Source organism: Pan paniscus, chromosome 12 (genome assembly GCF_029289425.2).
Source record: "Pan paniscus chromosome 12, NHGRI_mPanPan1-v2.0_pri, whole genome shotgun sequence".
In the NCBI taxonomy this organism is placed as follows: Eukaryota; Metazoa; Chordata; class Mammalia; order Primates; family Hominidae; genus Pan; species Pan paniscus.
The window spans coordinates 71,459,888-71,478,705 of NC_073261.2; the positions used below are offsets into that span (position 1 = coordinate 71,459,888).

At 39.3% G+C, this 18,818-nt stretch overlaps 1 protein-coding gene across 1 annotated transcript in view; it reads right to left on the bottom strand.

Annotated features, from left to right (window-relative positions):
• EML6 (EMAP like 6) overlaps positions 1-18,818 on the bottom strand; it is a 262,879-nt gene that overhangs the window by 106,394 nt on the left and 137,667 nt on the right. The window contains exons 11-15 of the mRNA XM_055107940.2: positions 15,836-16,048; positions 10,003-10,170; positions 5,812-5,918; positions 2,826-2,944; positions 336-522 (exon numbers count right to left, since the gene is read on the bottom strand). Of these exons, the coding sequence (XP_054963915.1) occupies positions 336-522; positions 2,826-2,944; positions 5,812-5,918; positions 10,003-10,170; positions 15,836-16,048 (794 nt within the window). The remainder of the gene's footprint in view (positions 1-335; positions 523-2,825; positions 2,945-5,811; positions 5,919-10,002; positions 10,171-15,835; positions 16,049-18,818) is intronic.

Sequence of the window (18,818 nt, forward strand, 5' to 3'; positions counted from 1 at the left end):
TTTATTGAGTACCTAGGATATACTAAGTCCTGGGCATACAGCGAGGAAGTATATAAAGCTGCTCCTTGACAAAACTTTCGCCATTTTAGTTTTAGCTGGTCCCATTCATAGATCTCAACATTCCAGGAAAAGAACTCCTCAGAGGTCTCCCAATAGTGCTAAAATGCTTTGGTTGATTCTCCCATCATCTTGGAAGGATCCAATGATCACTCAATCTTCACCTTCCCATCTCATGTTTATTTCTACCAAGTATTTCTTGAATTTCTAATATGTAAACTGAATTCAAAAATTAAATTCTCTTTTTGGCTAGGCCCTAGTTTACAGGAGATAGATACCTGCCCAGTAGCCACATAGTCCTTCACTGGATGGATGATCAGGCTGAGAATGTCGTCATCGTGGCCCAAGTACAGCCTCTGGGAGTGCTGCTGCCGATTATACACGACAGCAACTGCAGCAATGTGGTAGACTACTTCTCCAGCTTGTGTGTAGAACAGATTGTTTCTACAGTCGTAGCCTCTATAACTGAAGCACAGGTCCAAGAAATGCATAGCGGTTGAACAAACAGCAAATGCATGGAGCAGGAGGTGTCAGAGGCAAGGCTAACATATTGACATGAACATGTACAAGTGGAACCCCAGGTGTCACATAGGACAGCAACGTTTAAATGAGGATATGTGGCCGTCTGAGGGCATGAGATGACTCTCAAAAAGGCACATGGGCACTGAACATTGTAACAGAATCTGTTAGGAGATCCTCAGCTATTGTGTGCGCTTTTTCTTAAAAATGATCATCTGAGAACACATCTGTGATGAGGCACAGGTATTCCTTTCCCATCCCCCCTCTCATAAATGCCTTCTGCCCACTGCAGAAAGCCATTCCTCTCCTCCATCTGGAATCCTATTACACTGTATTACTCTGGGACACAGACCCTTCCAGGGGCACCAAAACAAAGGAACAATTCAAAATACAAGTATGCATGTTGAAAGAAAACAACTCTAATGACTGGCTAAGGATTCCTGCAAATCAAGTGATTTCCAATTCTTTGCTTTCAACAAAATTGTACAGAGACTTAATGGAATTACCAGCTGAAAGATCATTATTTTTTGTGATATATCGAAATCAAATATGACTTTTTTGGCCTATCACAGGAGTTTGAAGAATTGAATAACATTGCTATAAAATGGCCTCCATTCTTACCTAATTATTTAAGAGAATAAACTTTCTCACTGCTTACATCTATACAAAAATGAGAACTGAGAATAGACTCAATATTAAACTTTGTTACATTCTAACGGCAAGTAATATAAATGCACAGATCTTGCAACTGAAAACCAATCCATCATATCAAAATAATTTCCAACAAAATTTTTCTGTGCTTAATAATTATATGTCACAATTAGTAATATATTCATGTTGATTTAGTCGACTTTACTAATAATTATAATTCAAATAAACTGTTAATGGAGCAACACTATCTAACAGAAAAATAACATGATCCTCCTAATTAAAAATTTGTTGCCATATTAGAAAAAAAAATTTATTTCAGTAACATTTTAAACCCAAAACACATCTAAGATATTACTATATCAACATGTAATCAATATAAAAACTTATGAGATATTTTACATTCCTCTTTTCATAGTAAGTCTTCAAAATTGGTGTGCATTTTACACATGCAGAACATCTTTTTTCAGAATAGCCATATTTTAAGTGCTCAGTGACTGTGTGTGGCTAGTGGATATTGTATTGGGCTGACTTAGGGTCTTAGGACCAGAGAAAAATTTTTTTTCTTGCAGAGGGTATGACATGGTGACAAAGGACTCTCAAGCATAAAAAGATTATGTTAGGGTAAAATTTTATGGGAAAATTAGAATGGAAATGTGAACTTAGGTAGAAATATGAATGATGTAAAATAGCTTCCTATTTTAGAAGGACTTGTTCAGGTATTTTTTTTCCCCTTTTGAGACAGGGCCTCACTGTTAACCAGGCTGGAGTGCACTGGCAAGATCACAGCTCACTGCAGCCTAGACCTCCCCAACTCAGGTGATTCCCCAACCTCAACTTCCCTCCTGGGTAGCTGGGACTAGAGGTACACGCCACCACATCTGGCTAGTTTTTTGTAGAGATGAGATTTCACCATGTCTCGAACTCCTGGGCTCAAGCAATCCACCTGCCTCAGCCTCCCAAAGGGCTGGGATTACAGGTGTGAGCCACTGTGTCTGGTCTCACGTATTTTTTAAGTTGATCATAGTGAGAATCAAACATTTATGGCATTTAGGTTCCTTTGCATCCATTTAAAGGACTGATGTATTCATAATACAGATAGTATCTTCTCAGCCATTTAAACCGACATTAAAAAGTTTTAGTTGTCTACTTAAAATATGCAAGGGTGCATATAATTTTATAAAATTCAAAATTATTTTGGGCACATGTGCAGAAAATATTTGAAGAAAATACTGTCCTATGGTGGAGCCAGCAAAACACAGCAGGGGATTAGGGGAAAGGAGAAAGAGGAAGTGAAGATGGTGATGAGAAAGAAGTGCAGCAGCAGTGAGCAGCAGCACCCTTTAAGTCATGGAATTCTACGAAGTCTGAGAAATCTAGAGACAATCACACTGTGATGGCCACAGAACATCAACGAGGGAAGTGGATAGAGAGTCACACTTAAAATAGCAACCACAGGTACAAGTGCACACTGCAGAGAAGAGCTAGCCAGGAGGACGACGACACTGAGGGGAGGGGAGCCCTTAAGCCTGGTGCTAAGGTTGGTGACAGCCAGGCAGAGACAGAGGAACACGTACGGGCGCCCATGACAGGCCACCCACCCGTGTATGAACTGGAGTTTCAAGCTGTCCTCAGGAGCCTTTTCTCGTTTGAGGAAGGGCACTACGTGGTTTTTCTCTTTACTTTGTTGCTTTAGCTGAGGTAGATCTTCTTTGTAAACCTTAAAGTACAACAGAAACATCTGGGTGAGATGCCTTTCATCAGGTTCCAAAAATATCAGTATCTTGACATTCTTGTAAAATCTTTAATTGCTTCAATAAAATGTCTTTGAAAACTTAAGACATGGGAATGAATATTACTTTTTCCTAATGAATAAAACTAATATGAACTATTTTTTAAATAATTGGGATTTTAAAATAATCTTTCTTGATTTGTTACTGTTTTCTTAATGCCTAGAAAATATATTAGTAAATTTTAAAGGAAATTAAGTATCAGTAAAATATAAATAAAATAGTTTGTTTTATTTCTTCTAAGGCCAGAAATCTCTTACTGATTCTGACAATTGAAAAATGTGGACCTCATGAGTCATGACAATTTTCTCCTGAAATCCCTCTTTGGAATCACATTCACTTCATAGCTTCATGCATCTTAACAGATCTGAGATACAGAGCAAAGATCAATCTTGGTCTAACTTGGGACCTAAAACGTGCTGCTGATTGTACCATTTAAACGCATATAAAAACCCATCTGTTGTTTACTGTGTATTTATACTTTACTACCAAGAAATGTCCATTTAACAGGTGGAGAATCAAATCCAATCTAGTAATAATTTCTCATCTTCATCAAGTTTTTATTTAATCAAACTCTTTAAAAAATCATAAAATATAAGGCCCCTGTTTAGGATTTGATCAAATATCATTTGTAAAAGGTCAGAAGAACTCTCACTACTGTTTTGTCTACTACAGATGCAATTAACCAAGCTTCTAGAATCTAAAGGTTATTATTCAACTTAATTCATGATGCTTTCATCAGCTCACCAACTATTTACTTTAGAGCAATGAATTCTAGTCTTGATATTTCTATTGTTTAAATGGGTCTCATAACCTCTGTGGGCTTCAAATTCTCATCTGTAAAATTGAGTTAAAAAAATCCCTGTTAAGGAATAACTCAGGAATATTGTGAGTGTAAATCAAATATCGGTGAAAGCATTGGAAAGTGACATGTCAGGGAGAATATACAGGTTGAGTATTCCTTATTTGAAATGTTTGGGATCAGAAATGTTTTGGATTTCAGATTTTTTTCAGATCTTGGAATATTTGCATTATACTTACTGGTTGAGCATTCCAAATCCAAAACCAAAACACAGAATGCTCCAATGCACATTTCCTTTGAGCATCAAACCAGTACTTACGAAGTTTTGGATTTTGGAGAATTCAGATTTTCACATTAAGGATATTCAAACTGTTTAAGTCGTAGGCATGAATTTTAAGTCTACCTTTTCATTCTTTTATTTATTTTTCTTAGAGACAGGGTCTTGCTCTGTTGCCCAGACTGGAGTACAGTGGCTTGTAGCCCTCAATCTCCTGGGCTCAGGCAATCCTCCCACCTCAGCTTCCTGAGTAGCTGGGACTACAGGCCCAGCATTTTTTTTTTTTTTTTTTGTAGATACAGAGACCATGTTAACTAGGCTGGTCTCAAGCTCCTGGTCTCAAGTGATGCTCCCACTTTGTCCTCCCAAAGCATCGGTATTACAGGAATGAGCCACTGTGCCTGGTCCCTTTTCATTCTTCTACTAGCACCATTTTATTAAACAAACACTTCCCAATTAAAGATTTCTTTTCCTAAATTCTGTATTGTGTTTAAATTTTATTGTCTCCTGATACCAGAGTATAATATTGTTTAGTGTTTGCATAATATTTCCACATTAATAATTTCCTTTCAGGCAAGATTGACTACGTTCAGGGTTGTATGGCCACAGACAATCATCTCTTTTCAAGTCCTTTTTAGTAGTCATATTGCATAATACAATGTGTCAATGCACAGTCAAGATGATTTCGTCATGGGGCTGACCCAAACCATTAGACTGTCTTGGTACGAACACAATTTTTCAAACTCTGAATCAATGACTGATGATTATGGGCTGAAAAATATTCCAATTTAATGCTTATATAGAGGCAAACCAAGTAGTGCATAGAATGTGCACTTTGGAGAGAAGCCTAGGTATGATTGTTATCCTAATACGACAAGCAAAGTGGACATGGGCAAGTTACTTTACTTCTTTCAATACATGGTAGCTGCCATAGGCCTATATCTTAAATCTCTATTGGCGACACTTACAGTTCATGTATCTGAAATTTGAAGTCTTATTCATTCCACATTCATGTACAGAATCTGCTTCACATATCTTTGTTAAGTGACAAGAAAGAAAAAGAGAACCCCCATGGTTATTGCTGTAACAAGGTGGTATGTGTTCAGATTCCGCTGAGGGATTGCTTTAACACTGTTTAGTGCTAAAATGATATGTCAACTTCCAAAAAAATTGAAGTCAGCTGATCAGCTTTCCTACTAGAGGTAATTTCTGACTGGAAAGATTAATACACATTTTATTTGAGCTTTTACTTTAAGTAGATAATTACTTTGGTTAAATGGATAATGGTTGCAGTAAGTTAATAGAAAAACCGGGCTAACAAGCTCACATGCAAACCACCATGCCTCAAGGGTCCATCCTTGTAAAGCAAACACATGCTTTCATAATCTGCTAAGAAAGTGAAAAAAGACCTGTGGCTTACTTGCACATTTTTCTTCAAAATATATTTTAAAGTTTTAGGTGCTAGGGAGGCAAAAAGCCCAAATACCAGGGGTTCAGTTTTGAAACTTTGCAATTACTTTCTGCTGAAATAAATTTTAATGGTATGATTGGGTAAACACTTCGGTTTTAACCTGCACTTAAAGGCACAAAGTAGACTATTTTTCTTGTTTTTGCCTTAATTCTCTTTGTCTAAGTGCCAGTCATTTTTAGTGCTATGTCCAAATCCAATGAGATCCCCTTCTGGGGTTACAAATTTTCATTGCTCCCTGCTTACCGACCTGGCGATCATAATTGATTTGAGCTTCTTGCTCAATATCAGAGTCCAGTTCGGGCACATCAGATAAATCTGAATCAGATTCTTCACTGTAGGAATCAGCTCCACCTTCTGCAGAGATACAACCCATAAGAAACAAGCAAAAATTCTGAGACTCTGAGCAACTGAAATTATCTAAAATATTTTTCCTTTTATCCTAGCAAAGTAAATAAAAACTATACCATAGTTTTCATTTAATATAAATTGTTAAAACATCTTTCTTTCACCTTTTGATTTAGTTCAGCCCACCCTTCACTCCTTTCAGGAACATTAACAGACTAGGCCAACTTCCTTCCCCACACCACCCACCAGGCAGACTAAACTCATTTATACTTTTTTTGAGACAGGGTCTGTCTCCTAGGCTGGAATGCACTGGCACAATCTCAGCTCACTACAACCTCCTCCTCCGGGGCTCAAGCAATCCTCCCACCTCAGCCTCCTGGCAGCTGGGACTACAGAGATGCGTACCACCATGCCCAGTTAATTTTTAAATTTTATTTGTAGGGACAGGGTTTCACCACATTGCCTAGGTTGGTCATTTACACATTTCTATTAGATAGCAGATACCTGGGTTTTAAGCTTTGTTTTGTAAAATGGGCAGGTTTTAAAAAGGGAAAGGCTAGGGCAAAAATAAACCCAACCATTTACTTCAATACAGATCCTCTTTAGCCTTTTAACCATGCCCACCCAAGTGTTGGTAATTGTCATGGCCCAAACCACCACAGAACTCTTGTCGACATTTATTCAAATAATTTTTCATTTTATCACCTGCTCATCCCTGCTGACATCAGAGATAAATGAAAAGACTACATACATGTCCACTGAATTGGAACACATAGGCCCCAACCGTGAACCACTGCTTGAGCCCCATTCTGAAGGCCACTTACATTTCAAAGGTTACCCTGTTCCCCTGCAGCCTGACTGAGCAGACCCACTGCCTGTTACAATTGTCCTAAGGAAGCTGAAATGTATCCTCTCCTGTTATCCCCCAAGGGTTAATTCTTCACGTAAACCTTAGACCTTCAACTTGCATTTGGGAAATCTGCTGATGGTTTTATAGAGGTTTCCTTATGTGTGATGATTCTCTTTTCCCTTACTACTTATAATGCTCTGCCTTTAACTTTTGATCATTTAAGATGTTTCTTGGGGTATATCTTTTTGGATTCATCTTACTCGTGTCCTTTGCGCTTCCTAGATTTGGCTTATTTTCTTTCCTAGGCTTGGGAATTTTTCTGCCGTTATTTCCTTGAACATGTTTTCTGCCCATTTCTCTCTCTTCTCTTTTTGGCATGTTGGTAACACGTAAGTTGCTGGACCACCCTAAGTCTCTAAGCTATCTTTACTCTTTTTCTTTTTGTTTCTCAGATTGGATGGTTCCCAGTAATCTGTCTTTCCAAGTTCACTGTTCCTTTCTTCTGCTTAATCTAGTCTGCTGTTGAACCTCTCTATTGAATTTTTCAGTTCAGTGGCAGTACTCTTCAGAGAAAGTTTTTTTTTTTTTTTTTTTTTTTTTTAGAGATGGAGTCATGTTATGTCACCCAGGCTGGAGTGCGGTGGCACAATCGTGGCTCACTGCAACCTTCACCTCCCGGTTCAAGCAGTTCTCCTGCCTCAGCCTCCCCTGTAGCTGGGATTATAGATGCGCTCCACCATGCCTGGCTAATTTTTGTATTTTTAGTAGAGACAGGGTGTTTCACCATGTTGGCCAGGCTGGTGTTCAAACTCCTAACCTCAAGTGATCCACCCGCCTTAGCCTCCCAAAGTGCTGGGATTACAGTCATGAGTCAACGTGCTCAGCCAATCCTCAGAGAAAGTATTTCAAAAGTACCAAAATTCATTGAGTAGTTTTAAAAAACACCTTCTATCTCTAAAGTTCTCAATTTGTTCTAATATTGCTCTCTTGACCTCAGTGAGGGCCTTTATGACTATTATTTTGAATTCCCTGTTGGGTAAATCACATATCTCTACTTAACTGGGGTTGCTTTCTGGAGATGTCTTGCTCGTTTATCTGGAATTTCATTTCTTCATTGTCACTGACACTGTGTGTTGGTTTCTGTGCATTAGATTAAAAAAAAAAAAAAAAAAAAAAAAAAAAACCTCTCCCTATCTCGTCAGACTGGCCTTGTATAGGAGAAGGATCTCACCAATCTGACTGGCCAATGGTTTTAAGGTGCCTCTCAAATCTGTGTTTGTCCAGACTATTGTCTGTTTTGGTGGCCCCTAGAGCTTAAGATGTGCCATGTCCTGTTGGTACCGCAAGACTGTAAAGGGGGGAAGACATCAAGACACTTTTGATGTAGCTAGAAGGGTTGGAGGGTGGACTATGTGTTTCAATTCCTTCTATCTTCACAGTGAAGCTGAGCACAGTCATTTACCGCTCACTTTTTCTGCACTAAGCCAGGTAGAGAATCTGTGACAAATGCCTGTACTCACATTTAGGCTGTACCCTCTGATCCTGGGGAGATAACTCCTGAAGTGGGCCCATTGTACTTCTACCTCTTCATTTTCTGTGGTTTAAGTCCACTCAGGAATGCGAAGCCCCATGAATTTCCAGAGCTAGTTCATTAAGGAGACAGGTGGGAGCTATAGAAGGTGTGGCACTTGGTGTATGACCAAACTTTTTCCAGTAAGTATGGGTAGGCTTAGATGTATCACTGGGGTGAGCCAGAGCAAAGGCTCATGAAGTGCTGAGCTCTGGCTGCTGGAAGGCTATTATATGTTTGCCCTGTTAGCTCCTTGATGGAAATCATTTGATGGCAGGCCATCAAGTAGCATTGGAAGTGTATGCTGTAAGCCCCTTTTGGAGAAAAAAAATGGGAGTTGCACATTCCCAACCTTTTTCTGCACTGCTCCAAGGGGTGTCACTCCTGTAAGTGTTTGTAAACCCATTTAAGACCACATCTCTGTTCTGTGATATAGGAAGACTAGAATATTCCTAGTCCCTTCTGCTCCCAGAGCAAAGAGGTTTAGGATGGAGTCCTCTGGGAGGTAGCTGTAAAAGTTGGGCATTCAACACATGGCATAAACCCCATCTGGGGAGAAATGAGGAGCCGCATTCTTAGAGCACCTTCTCGTCACCACTCCTAAGAGAAGAAGCCGCTGGAAGTGCCTACAAGTCCATATAAAACTGCCACCTTTCTCTATGGTCTAGACAGACATTCATATACTTTGCCCCCTCTGCTCCCCGAAGTGGGAGGTTTAGGATGCATTTCCTTGAGTGGAAGCTATAAAAGTTGGGGAGCTCAACGTGTGGACAAACTCCTTCCAGAGTATATTATTAGATCTGGAGTTACTGCTGGGATGAGTCATGGGAGGAGGCTCAGAGGTCTGTTTCTTAGGCTGCCAGCTGGGTTAACGTGTGTCTGCCCCTCTAAATCCCTGTTGCATACTGGTTAGAAGCCAGGCTGCCAAGTAGCCTCTGGAGATGTGTCATAAACCCCTTCTAGGTAGAAACTGGGCTGCATTTTTTAAGCCCCTTCTCAGAACTGCTCCAGGGGATGAAGTCCCTGGAAGGCTTGAGCACTTGTATCAAACCGAGGCTTCTTTCCCATGGTCTAGAGACTCCCAAATGTCTAACTCCCTCTACTCCCAGAGTTGGTGAATTAAGAGCCAGTCCACGGGTAACCTAGAGTTAGGGCACTATGTGTGAGGTCCAAACCCTTCTCTCCACAGGGAGAGGTTGGGTGGTGGGGATTCCTGTCCCGATTTCAGGAAGCAGTGCCCAGGGTAGGGTTCCTGCCAGAGTGTGCCTCAGCTTTTCCTACCTACCCAATGTGGATGTTTTCTCAGTTGTCTGGTGGGTAGGAGTTTCTCAACTTGTATGACTTTCTCTCAGAGAGAATGGACCTGCGAACCAATGTGTATTTGGTGTCCATGAGTGGAGGGAGCGTCAGGAGCTTCCTATTCTGACATTGCAGATGTCACGTTGCTGACATCCTGCTCAACTTGCATTTGGTATAGTAACTTCCTTTGAAGAAAATTATCCAACTGACCCATGTTAATCTTTAAAGTTTCTTCTTATCTTAAAATTTTAAGATTACAGGAACCAATTTTCCAAAATTGCTTAAATCCTTTACCTATAGAATACATGTTAGACCATTCTTTGAAATGCCTATTGAAAAATAAAATGATGTTAAGAAATTATTGCTGGGTTTACCTTGGGGTGTAGTTTCCAGCATGCCGTTGCTGACACCTTCTGGAATAAACCTCCACTGGAAAACTGAGTGATCAGCCCCTCCTGTGCTCAACACCCACTGAAAGTCATGGGACCAGCGGACATTCGTGACATGTGCAGAATGGCCCACATACTTTCTAAATTTGGCTCCTGAAAGAATATTTTTTGAGAGGATTAGTTATGAAAAAAGAAGAGTTCATTAGTTTAAAACAACCCCCCTTCTGTTCATGTTGAAGAGTAAAATCTTTAAATATATCTGAAAATGATGTTCCGTCTTACATATTGTAACAAATAACCAAATGCTTCAAAATATATCTCAATTATTCCAATATGCAGTAAGCTAAAAATAGGTCGTAAAATTTAAGCCCTGTGGCTAAAGACACATCTGAACCTGTTCCAAATAATGCCTACTGCTTCACTGATTCTGAAAATAAATGACAGAGAATGAACATCTTACACATTCTTAATTAAATGAAAGATAAGACAGGCAATCCTGTTTAACAGGGAAACAGAAAATAATTCTATGGAAATAAAATTATTGTTTGGAGTCACGTAGACATAGAGTTTGGAGAATCATTTTTTCCTCCTTAAACTGGTTGCTTTACTCAGTGAACACTAACCCCAGGTAGTGAGTGCAATAGAAAAAGCTGCTTGAAGTGATATTTGTGGTTGAACTACAGTAGTAAAGCCTTCAGCATATCAGCATATGCTCAGTACACAGCGGCATCAAGGCACTCGAGTAATAAGCAGGGTCCATCTTACATGGAGGCCTAGAACCCCAAAGTCCATGGTAGATTTCAGGAGGTCAAATACCCCAACCTCTCTTCAAAAACATTTCTATTTCTCACAGTTTCTCTAAATGAAATCCCTTTTATTAGGGTTGGGGGAGGCCATCTGTTCAACTATCACATGTTTAAATTTCAAATGTCCACTGGAGAGGCAATGATTTGTAAGAAGGTGAAAATTACTGCTACATGTCATGCTCATACATTTTTTGAGAGCATGCTCTGACCAGATAAGCCTCATTATATCAGGGGCTCTGAGAAAAATTAGGGGAATTCTGCTGCAGAAGGGAAAGGAAGCATTGGGTCTCAAAAGAAAACTTGCCTACTTCAAAGAGTTACCTCAATCAGTTTCGTAATAAAGTCAAACTGGCTCCAACTAAGGTCAGTTGGAAATGTTGGCTCATGATTGAGTAATTGGGGAGCAGGGTATGCTCTTCCCAACTCTCTTTAGATCTTAAAGTGTTGGCCTCTTCTTTGCTTCCTTGACCTTTATACCTTCCTCACAGATCAATTAGCCTATCTCTTTGCAGAGGTTTAAAAATATGTCCACAAATTCTCTGATACAAAATGAACAGAATATGGCAAAAGTGAAGCTGACATCTAAGAGGAGGTTATAAAAGGTACTGCAGATTCTTCCTTGCTGTCTTTCTTGGATCTCTATATGCCACGTCATAAGCACACTGGAGCAATCTATGGAGAGGCTCACACAGCAGGAACTGAGGCCTCCTGCCAAGAGCCACATGAGTGAGCCATCTTGGAAGAAGTGAATCCTCTGGCCTCAGTCTAGCCTTCACATGACTGCAACCTCATGAGAGACCCTGAACTAGAATCACCCAGCTAAGCTTCTTGGGACTCCCTGACTCCCAGAAACCATGATATAATAAATGTTTGTGCATTTACACTTTTAAATTTGGAGAATAATTTGTTATGCAACAATAGATAATTAATATAGCCTTTGTAAGCTGGAACTAGAACCTGCAAAAGCATTAATGTCATTAATACTTAGGCCTTATCTCTCTCATCTTTTCTTTCTGCCCTCTCTCCCCGCTCACTCACTCTGCTCTAGGTACATTGGTCTCTTTGCTATTCCCTAAACATGCTAGGCATTTTCTCTGCTTCTAGGCCTTTGCTGTTTCCTCTGTCTGAAGTGCTCTCTCCCTAGATATCTGAACAGCTGGATCCTTCATTCTCCTTCAGGTTCTAAGTCAAATGAAACCACAACAGCAAGCCCCTCTTTGACCAACTCATTTAGAACACTGCACTGCCCAATTCCAGCATTCTCTGCTCCCACTGTTTATTTTTCTTCACAGCACTTCTCACAATCAGATGTTTATATTTTCTTGTATATTAACTGTGGACCAGTAGAACAAAAGCTCCATGAGGGCAGGGATTTGTGCTTGTTTTCATCACTGGCCTATCTCCATCCCCTAGGACAGCATTTAACAAACACTTCTTGAATAAATGAAGGCCACACCTGTCTCTCAAAAGGCTTTCCTTGGGACACTGAATGACTCCACCAGACCTCCCTTTGTCCTCTGCACCACAGGAGGGCTCAGGCCTCAGCCCTCATGTCTTCTCTATCAACCTCCTCCCCCATGGCTTTAAAGTGCTGTCAACGTGACTGCCAAGTGCACATCTCCAGCCCTGACATCTCCCTGGAGCACTGACAGCTCTGTGCCACGTCCACCTGGATGCCCAGTACGGGCCCCTAACTTACAACAAGGAAAACAGACCGAGACATTCCTCTTCCCCTTATGTGCACTCCCAGAGACAAACATCTTTCTTCTCATTTTCCCAGCTCTGTAAATGCTGCCACTATTCAACCCACTGCTCAAGTCCCAAACTTAGAAGTCATCCTTGATTACTTGCTTTTCCTCTATTCTCATATCCAGTCCATCTGTAAGACCCTCAGCTCTGCCTTGAAACTGTTTCCTAAGCCCGACCAACCTTTCTGTATCTCTTCCTAATATCTTTGTCCAAGCCACATCATCTCTTACCTGGACTCCTGCAATAACTTCTCTACTTGAAACCTCCCTTTTCCTAACCATTCCACAAAATATCAACAGTCTTAAAAGCTTGGATTGGTCACATCACTCCATGTAAAACCATCCATAGTTTTTCATTGCACTTAGAAGACGACTCTGATTTCTAGTAGTGGCCAGGGGGCCCTTTACGACACAGCCCTGTCACCCTCTCCAATGTCACGGTACGCAACTCTTCCCCTCATGCACTAAGTTCTAGCCACACTGGCCTTCCTGCTCCTGCACTGCATCAAGCTTATCCATGACATATGGAAGGCCAGCACCAGCCCCTCCAAGATCTAAGATCCAAGATTTCTGCAACTCAAGTCTTAACATTCAGGACACTCATCATGGGAGGTGGCTGTTCAAGCTGTCCATAGGCCATGTGTCATAAAATGTACAACACAAGTCCATTTGCTATCAGGACATGGATACTTTTGTGGGTTGCTGAGGTGTAATGCAAAGGAGGAATGGAACGGGTGCACCAGGTGGAACATGGAGAGCCTCTGAGTCTCCCATTGGAGTAGGGGTGAGTACCAAGGCTATTAGGACATGGAAAATTGTCACTGAGCAAGGCCTTGGATTTTACCTCGTTTCAGTGTCTGTGTGGCGATGGTCAAACAGGATATAGTCTAAGTGGTATCAGGGAAAGCTGTCAGTATTGATCCTAATTATTTTAAGATGTGAAAACTGTCAAAATGAGAAAAACAAATTGGTTTGGCTACGTAAACATAGTACAGTAGCAGTCATTTTCATTAACTGCAGAACACTTACGTCTAATTACTGCGCAACTGATTGTTATACACATATAATTGTAAACATGTCAAATTAACTTGGTTGTGAGTTTTTAAAAATCACAATGGAAAACAATAATGTTTGCTCATTTCCCACAACTGCTCATGGTCATCAGCACCTGCCCATATCTGGCTGTTTACAGGTTCAAAATGTACAGGGAATACTTGTACCTTGTCACCTAAATTACAGACAGACACATTCCACCAACTGCTAGTATTCCCATCAACAATTCCCACTCTTTTATTCACTTCCCCACCAGTAGTTTTGGTACAAAAAGGACACAAAAGCCTGAATGTCTCAGAGGCAAATTACAAGATTTATAAGCCATGTGTCATGAAAAGTAGAACACAAGTCCATTTGCTATGAGGACATGGATATGTCTGTGGGTTGCTGAGGTGGGTTTTGCTACTTCTCACCATACTGTCATCTGGCTGTCCATCTCTCCTCATTCATGCAGATGCCCTCTGTGTGCCATTATCCAAAGAGCTGTTTTTTATGTAATGGTGACTCATTTTGACAGCACTACTCACCCTCTGTAATATAGTTTGGACATGTGTCCCTGCTCAAACCTCATGTTGAATTGTAATCTCCAGAATTGTGGGGGGGGGGGGCCTGGTAGAAGGTAACTGGATTATGGGGGTGAATTTCTCATGAATAGGTTAGCATCATCCTCTTGGTGCTGTCCTAAAAGTGAACAAATTTTCATGAGATCTGCTTGCTCAAAAGTGTAGGAACCCTGCTCTAGCTCTGTCTTGCTCCTGCTCTGGCTTTGTGACGTGCCTTCTCCCCCTCACCTTCTGCCATGATTGTAAGTTTCCTGAGCACCCCTCGCCCAGACGCCAAGCAAATGCTAGCATCATACTTCCTGTGTAGCCTACAAAACCGTGAGCCAATTAAACCTCTATTCTTTATAAATTACCAAGTCTCAGGTACTTCTTTACAGCAATGTAAGAACAGACTAACACACGCTTTCTTTTCTAACAGATCCACATTTCCATTGCTATTTTCCAGACCCAAGCACACCTTAAAAGACTTGGGATGTATAGGATATCAATTATCATCGAGTTATGTTTATTCCCAAGTTCTGACACTAGAGACCAGTAGTGTTGCCACTGACCCCAATGTTGTTTCTTCTCAATTCTGAATTCCCAGGTACTTTCTTGGAGGCCTAACTTACCCCCTGCAAGTATACTACTCAATCTAACAAGATATGCCCTATTACTCAAAGGGCTCTTGTGGGGAAAAAGAAGAGTATGAATTGGGCATGTTGAGATAATTCTGTGCCTTGCACATTTTAAACGGATGGTCATTTTGTGATGTTTCAGTGATGGTGTCTTGTTATGCATTTTATGTTCCATTTGTACCATAACTGTCACTGCTTCAAAACTGCCAGTTAGCTGAAAATGACTTTCTGATTGCATTTTTCAATCCCTTTCCTTGCTTAGTCTAAAAATTGTTCAAGTGAAAGAGTTTTCAGGCAGTAGCATGTCCCTGTTGATTACTTTTCTAAGATCGGATTTTCAGGCACAGTTGAGGAGTCTCAGAAGAGCCTGAATATGGGCTTTGCCTAAACTTGCAAAGGAAGAAGAGGTCATTACATGGTTAATTCATCACCTTCTACAACGCTTGAGTGTGCCACATAACTGAAGTCAAACAATTTTAACAAAACAAAACAACAAAACATGAGGGCAAAGAGGGTTGCTTTGAATCAAACTTCTCTCAAAAATTTCACCAGTTATGTAAATCTAGTTTGCAAAATTACTGCTATGACGAGAGGTCCATAAACTATTATCACCACAACCATGATCAGATTTTAATTATGTCTGAAAGGATTTCCTTTGCTTTTCCATGTATAAGCACAATAGCTCTGAATCATAAAAGAATTTTAGTTACAACATTTTAACGGACTATATATAAACTATGAATATTTACATAAATATGACTTGTTTGAAATGTGAAACAAGGCTTACAAATCACAATATGGTAATAACTCTATTAGCAAATTCTTTCTTAAATTTGCAAAACCACATATCTTAAGATGTCAACAGTAGAAGACATCAACACATTCTATTTAAAATTGTTGAAAAGTAAATAAGAATATACAAGATAAAATAAACAGTGCATTGGAATAGACAGCAGGAAGATCAGCCTTAATTGTACTGTATACAGTTTAGAGTAAATCTTTATGCAATGAAACATCTCTTTTGGCCTTACCTCTCTTGAGACAAGGAAATTTAAACAATTTAACCAGTCCAAAATCATCTCCAGACACCAGCACTGAGCTGTTGTAATTTGCATCCACTGAGTTGATGTCAGTAACCTCAGTGTATTTGGGCCAAATTCCACTCACTTCAGGGCCTTTCACGCATGTCCAGGAGGCCCAAGGAATCCCTTTAATTTCTTCTTTACTTGTTAAAGGCTTCCCAGCTGAAAATAATCAATATTAACATTACATTTAAATAAAAAGTTTATTCTAAGTTAATTTTTATAAAGATCTGAAACTTTAAGAAAACTTTTGTAAATACAGAAAACTACATATTTTAATCTCTTTATCCCATTTGCGATTTTTTCTTTTTTTGCATGGCTTAAAGAAAGCCCACACTCAAAACTCAGACATAAAAAGAAAATGATGAAATATTCAGGTGATGCATCCCTAAATATCCTGACTTGATCACTACACATTCTATGAATGTCACAGAATTTCACATGTACCCAATAAACATATGAATGTATCAAAAAACTTAAGAAGAAAATTATCATACTAAATGTAATGTCTCAAGCTACTAACAATTACTTAATTACCTTGATACAGATGGTATTATGCTTTGTATTATTAATGAAATGACTTTTATCATGTATCATCATGTTTAGTCACCAACGCTTTGCCAGGTTTTAAAAACTTTGGCTAAGTTCATCCTCAACTTCTATTTTTCATAATTTAAGGATGCTCAGAAGTGATGTCTTTAAAATTCAGGCTCAGTAGATTAATGAAAAAAAATTAGTGAATATTATTTAAATTTATAAGTACTAGGCACTGAAAATCTACAAGATTATGATGAAATAAAATGTAATTCACGGGGGAAAATAATCCCGACCGTTGTGCTGTGTATATTCCCAAATGGGGATGGCCCACTACCCAGTTCCCACCACAGCAGGTCAGGGATGTTCCCCAGAGAGCAAAGAAGGAAACAAACATACATTTGGGAAAGTGTTTAACCACACACGATTTTAAAATTCAAAATCAAGACATTTAAGCATATTACCTAACTTCTCTCTCAGAATAAGTATTTTCAAAATAAAGAACTGGTGAGAATAAATGCCCTTATATAATACTGGTGCATTATCAAATTGGCACCTTAAAATTCTAGACTGTAACAGCATTACGTAAAACTTCATTAAAGAGACAACAAAATAAAAACGTCTGTAGTTGGAACACAGTCTTTCACCTAGTGTTCTTGCCTTGGAGAATACAGTCCTAGGAAGTAACTCAGGAGAGAAAATTCCACCAGTACAAGGGCATTTGGAATTCCAACAGCTGGACCAACAAAGAAACTAGAAATAAGCTCAAATACCCAATAATAAGACAGTGATGAAGTAAATTATGATGCCACCCCTGAACAGGATGGTATTTTATTATTGCAAATGATAAACATGTGTTTAATATTTTTTCACATAGAAAAAATATATGAAGTAACGTCAAGCAAAGAAAACAAAGAAATACATATTTCAGCAATGGTACACTGAAGAATTTGATAAGGCAGAGTCTTATTTATGACATTTATTTTAGCATTATACAAACTAAATGTTAATAAATGAGTATTATGTAAGTCAGATGAATCTCTTATAAAAGTTATGGTGGGGTCACAAAAATAGCATTTAAAAAATCCCAATGGGCACATTTCACCAAATAACCAGTAAGAGATTCCAATTATGAAGAACAAAGATCTGGGACTAAAACAATCAAAGTAAATAAGGACTATGATCCTCAAATCTTTGAAGACTTAAATCTTGAAATGTTGTGTTGGAGTTCTAAGCTGATCTCAGAGTTTCTAATACTCCCAGGGCCATTTTTTCTAAAATTTCAATAGACTACTCTTTTCTATTCTGGCAGGAACCAGTTTTCCTAATGATAATGTAGCCGACTATCCCTGGATATCTGTGTTACGATGGGAGTATTATTGCCCAACAAGCTGAAACCCACGGATGATACCTCCAGTTCATTTTCATTCATTTCTAACCCTGCTGCAGAATTGTGTGTGCAAGGCACTGACAGAAGCATTATGACTATTTTGCATTATCACCATTTAGTCAACTTTTTAGGTACACATTAATGAACAATGAAATGGGCAAAGAGCAGGAATAAAGAAGAAATAACAAATAAAGCAAAAGACTTGGATAATGAACTAAACAGGTCATGAACATCCAAATACTTGAAAGTTGGTTCTACAATTGTTTCAGATTTTCTCTACTTTAAAAAACTATGAAATACTTCGAGCATACAGAAAATTATACAGACTACTATAGTGTACAAGTGTTGCACCACACAGTTTCAACAAATCCTAACATTATGTCTTTATCACAGAATTTTAAAGAAAATGTTTCAGAGTTAAAATCCATTGGGCTTTTTTTCTAAATTTATTTATTATTTATTTATTTTGAGATGGAGTCTCGCTCTGTCACCCAGGCTGGAGTGCAGTGGTGCGATCTCAGCTCGCTGCAACCTCCACCTCCTGGGTTCAAGCAGTTCTGCCGCCTTAGCCTCCCAAGTAGCTGGAAATACAGGTGCCCGCCACCACGCCTGGCTAATTTTTTTTGTATTTTTAGCAGAGATGGGACTTCACCATGTTGGCCAAGTTGATTTCGAACTCCTGACCTCAAGTGATCCACCTGCCTCAGTCTCCAAAAGTGCTAGGATTACAGGCATGAGCCACCATGCCTGGCCTCATTGTGTTATTCTTTCCAAGATCATCTCTGCTTCTCAGCGGTAACCAACATCCTGAATGAGGTATCATTCCCATGCATTGTTAAAACATTTACTACATGTGTATATGGTCATAAATAATACAGAATTTTTTCATGTGCTAAAAGTTTATATAAATGACCATACACTGTATATATCATTCCACAACTTTCTTTTGTCAGCTCAGCATATTTTTGAGATCTATCCCTACTGATGCAAGTAGCTCTAGTTTAATTT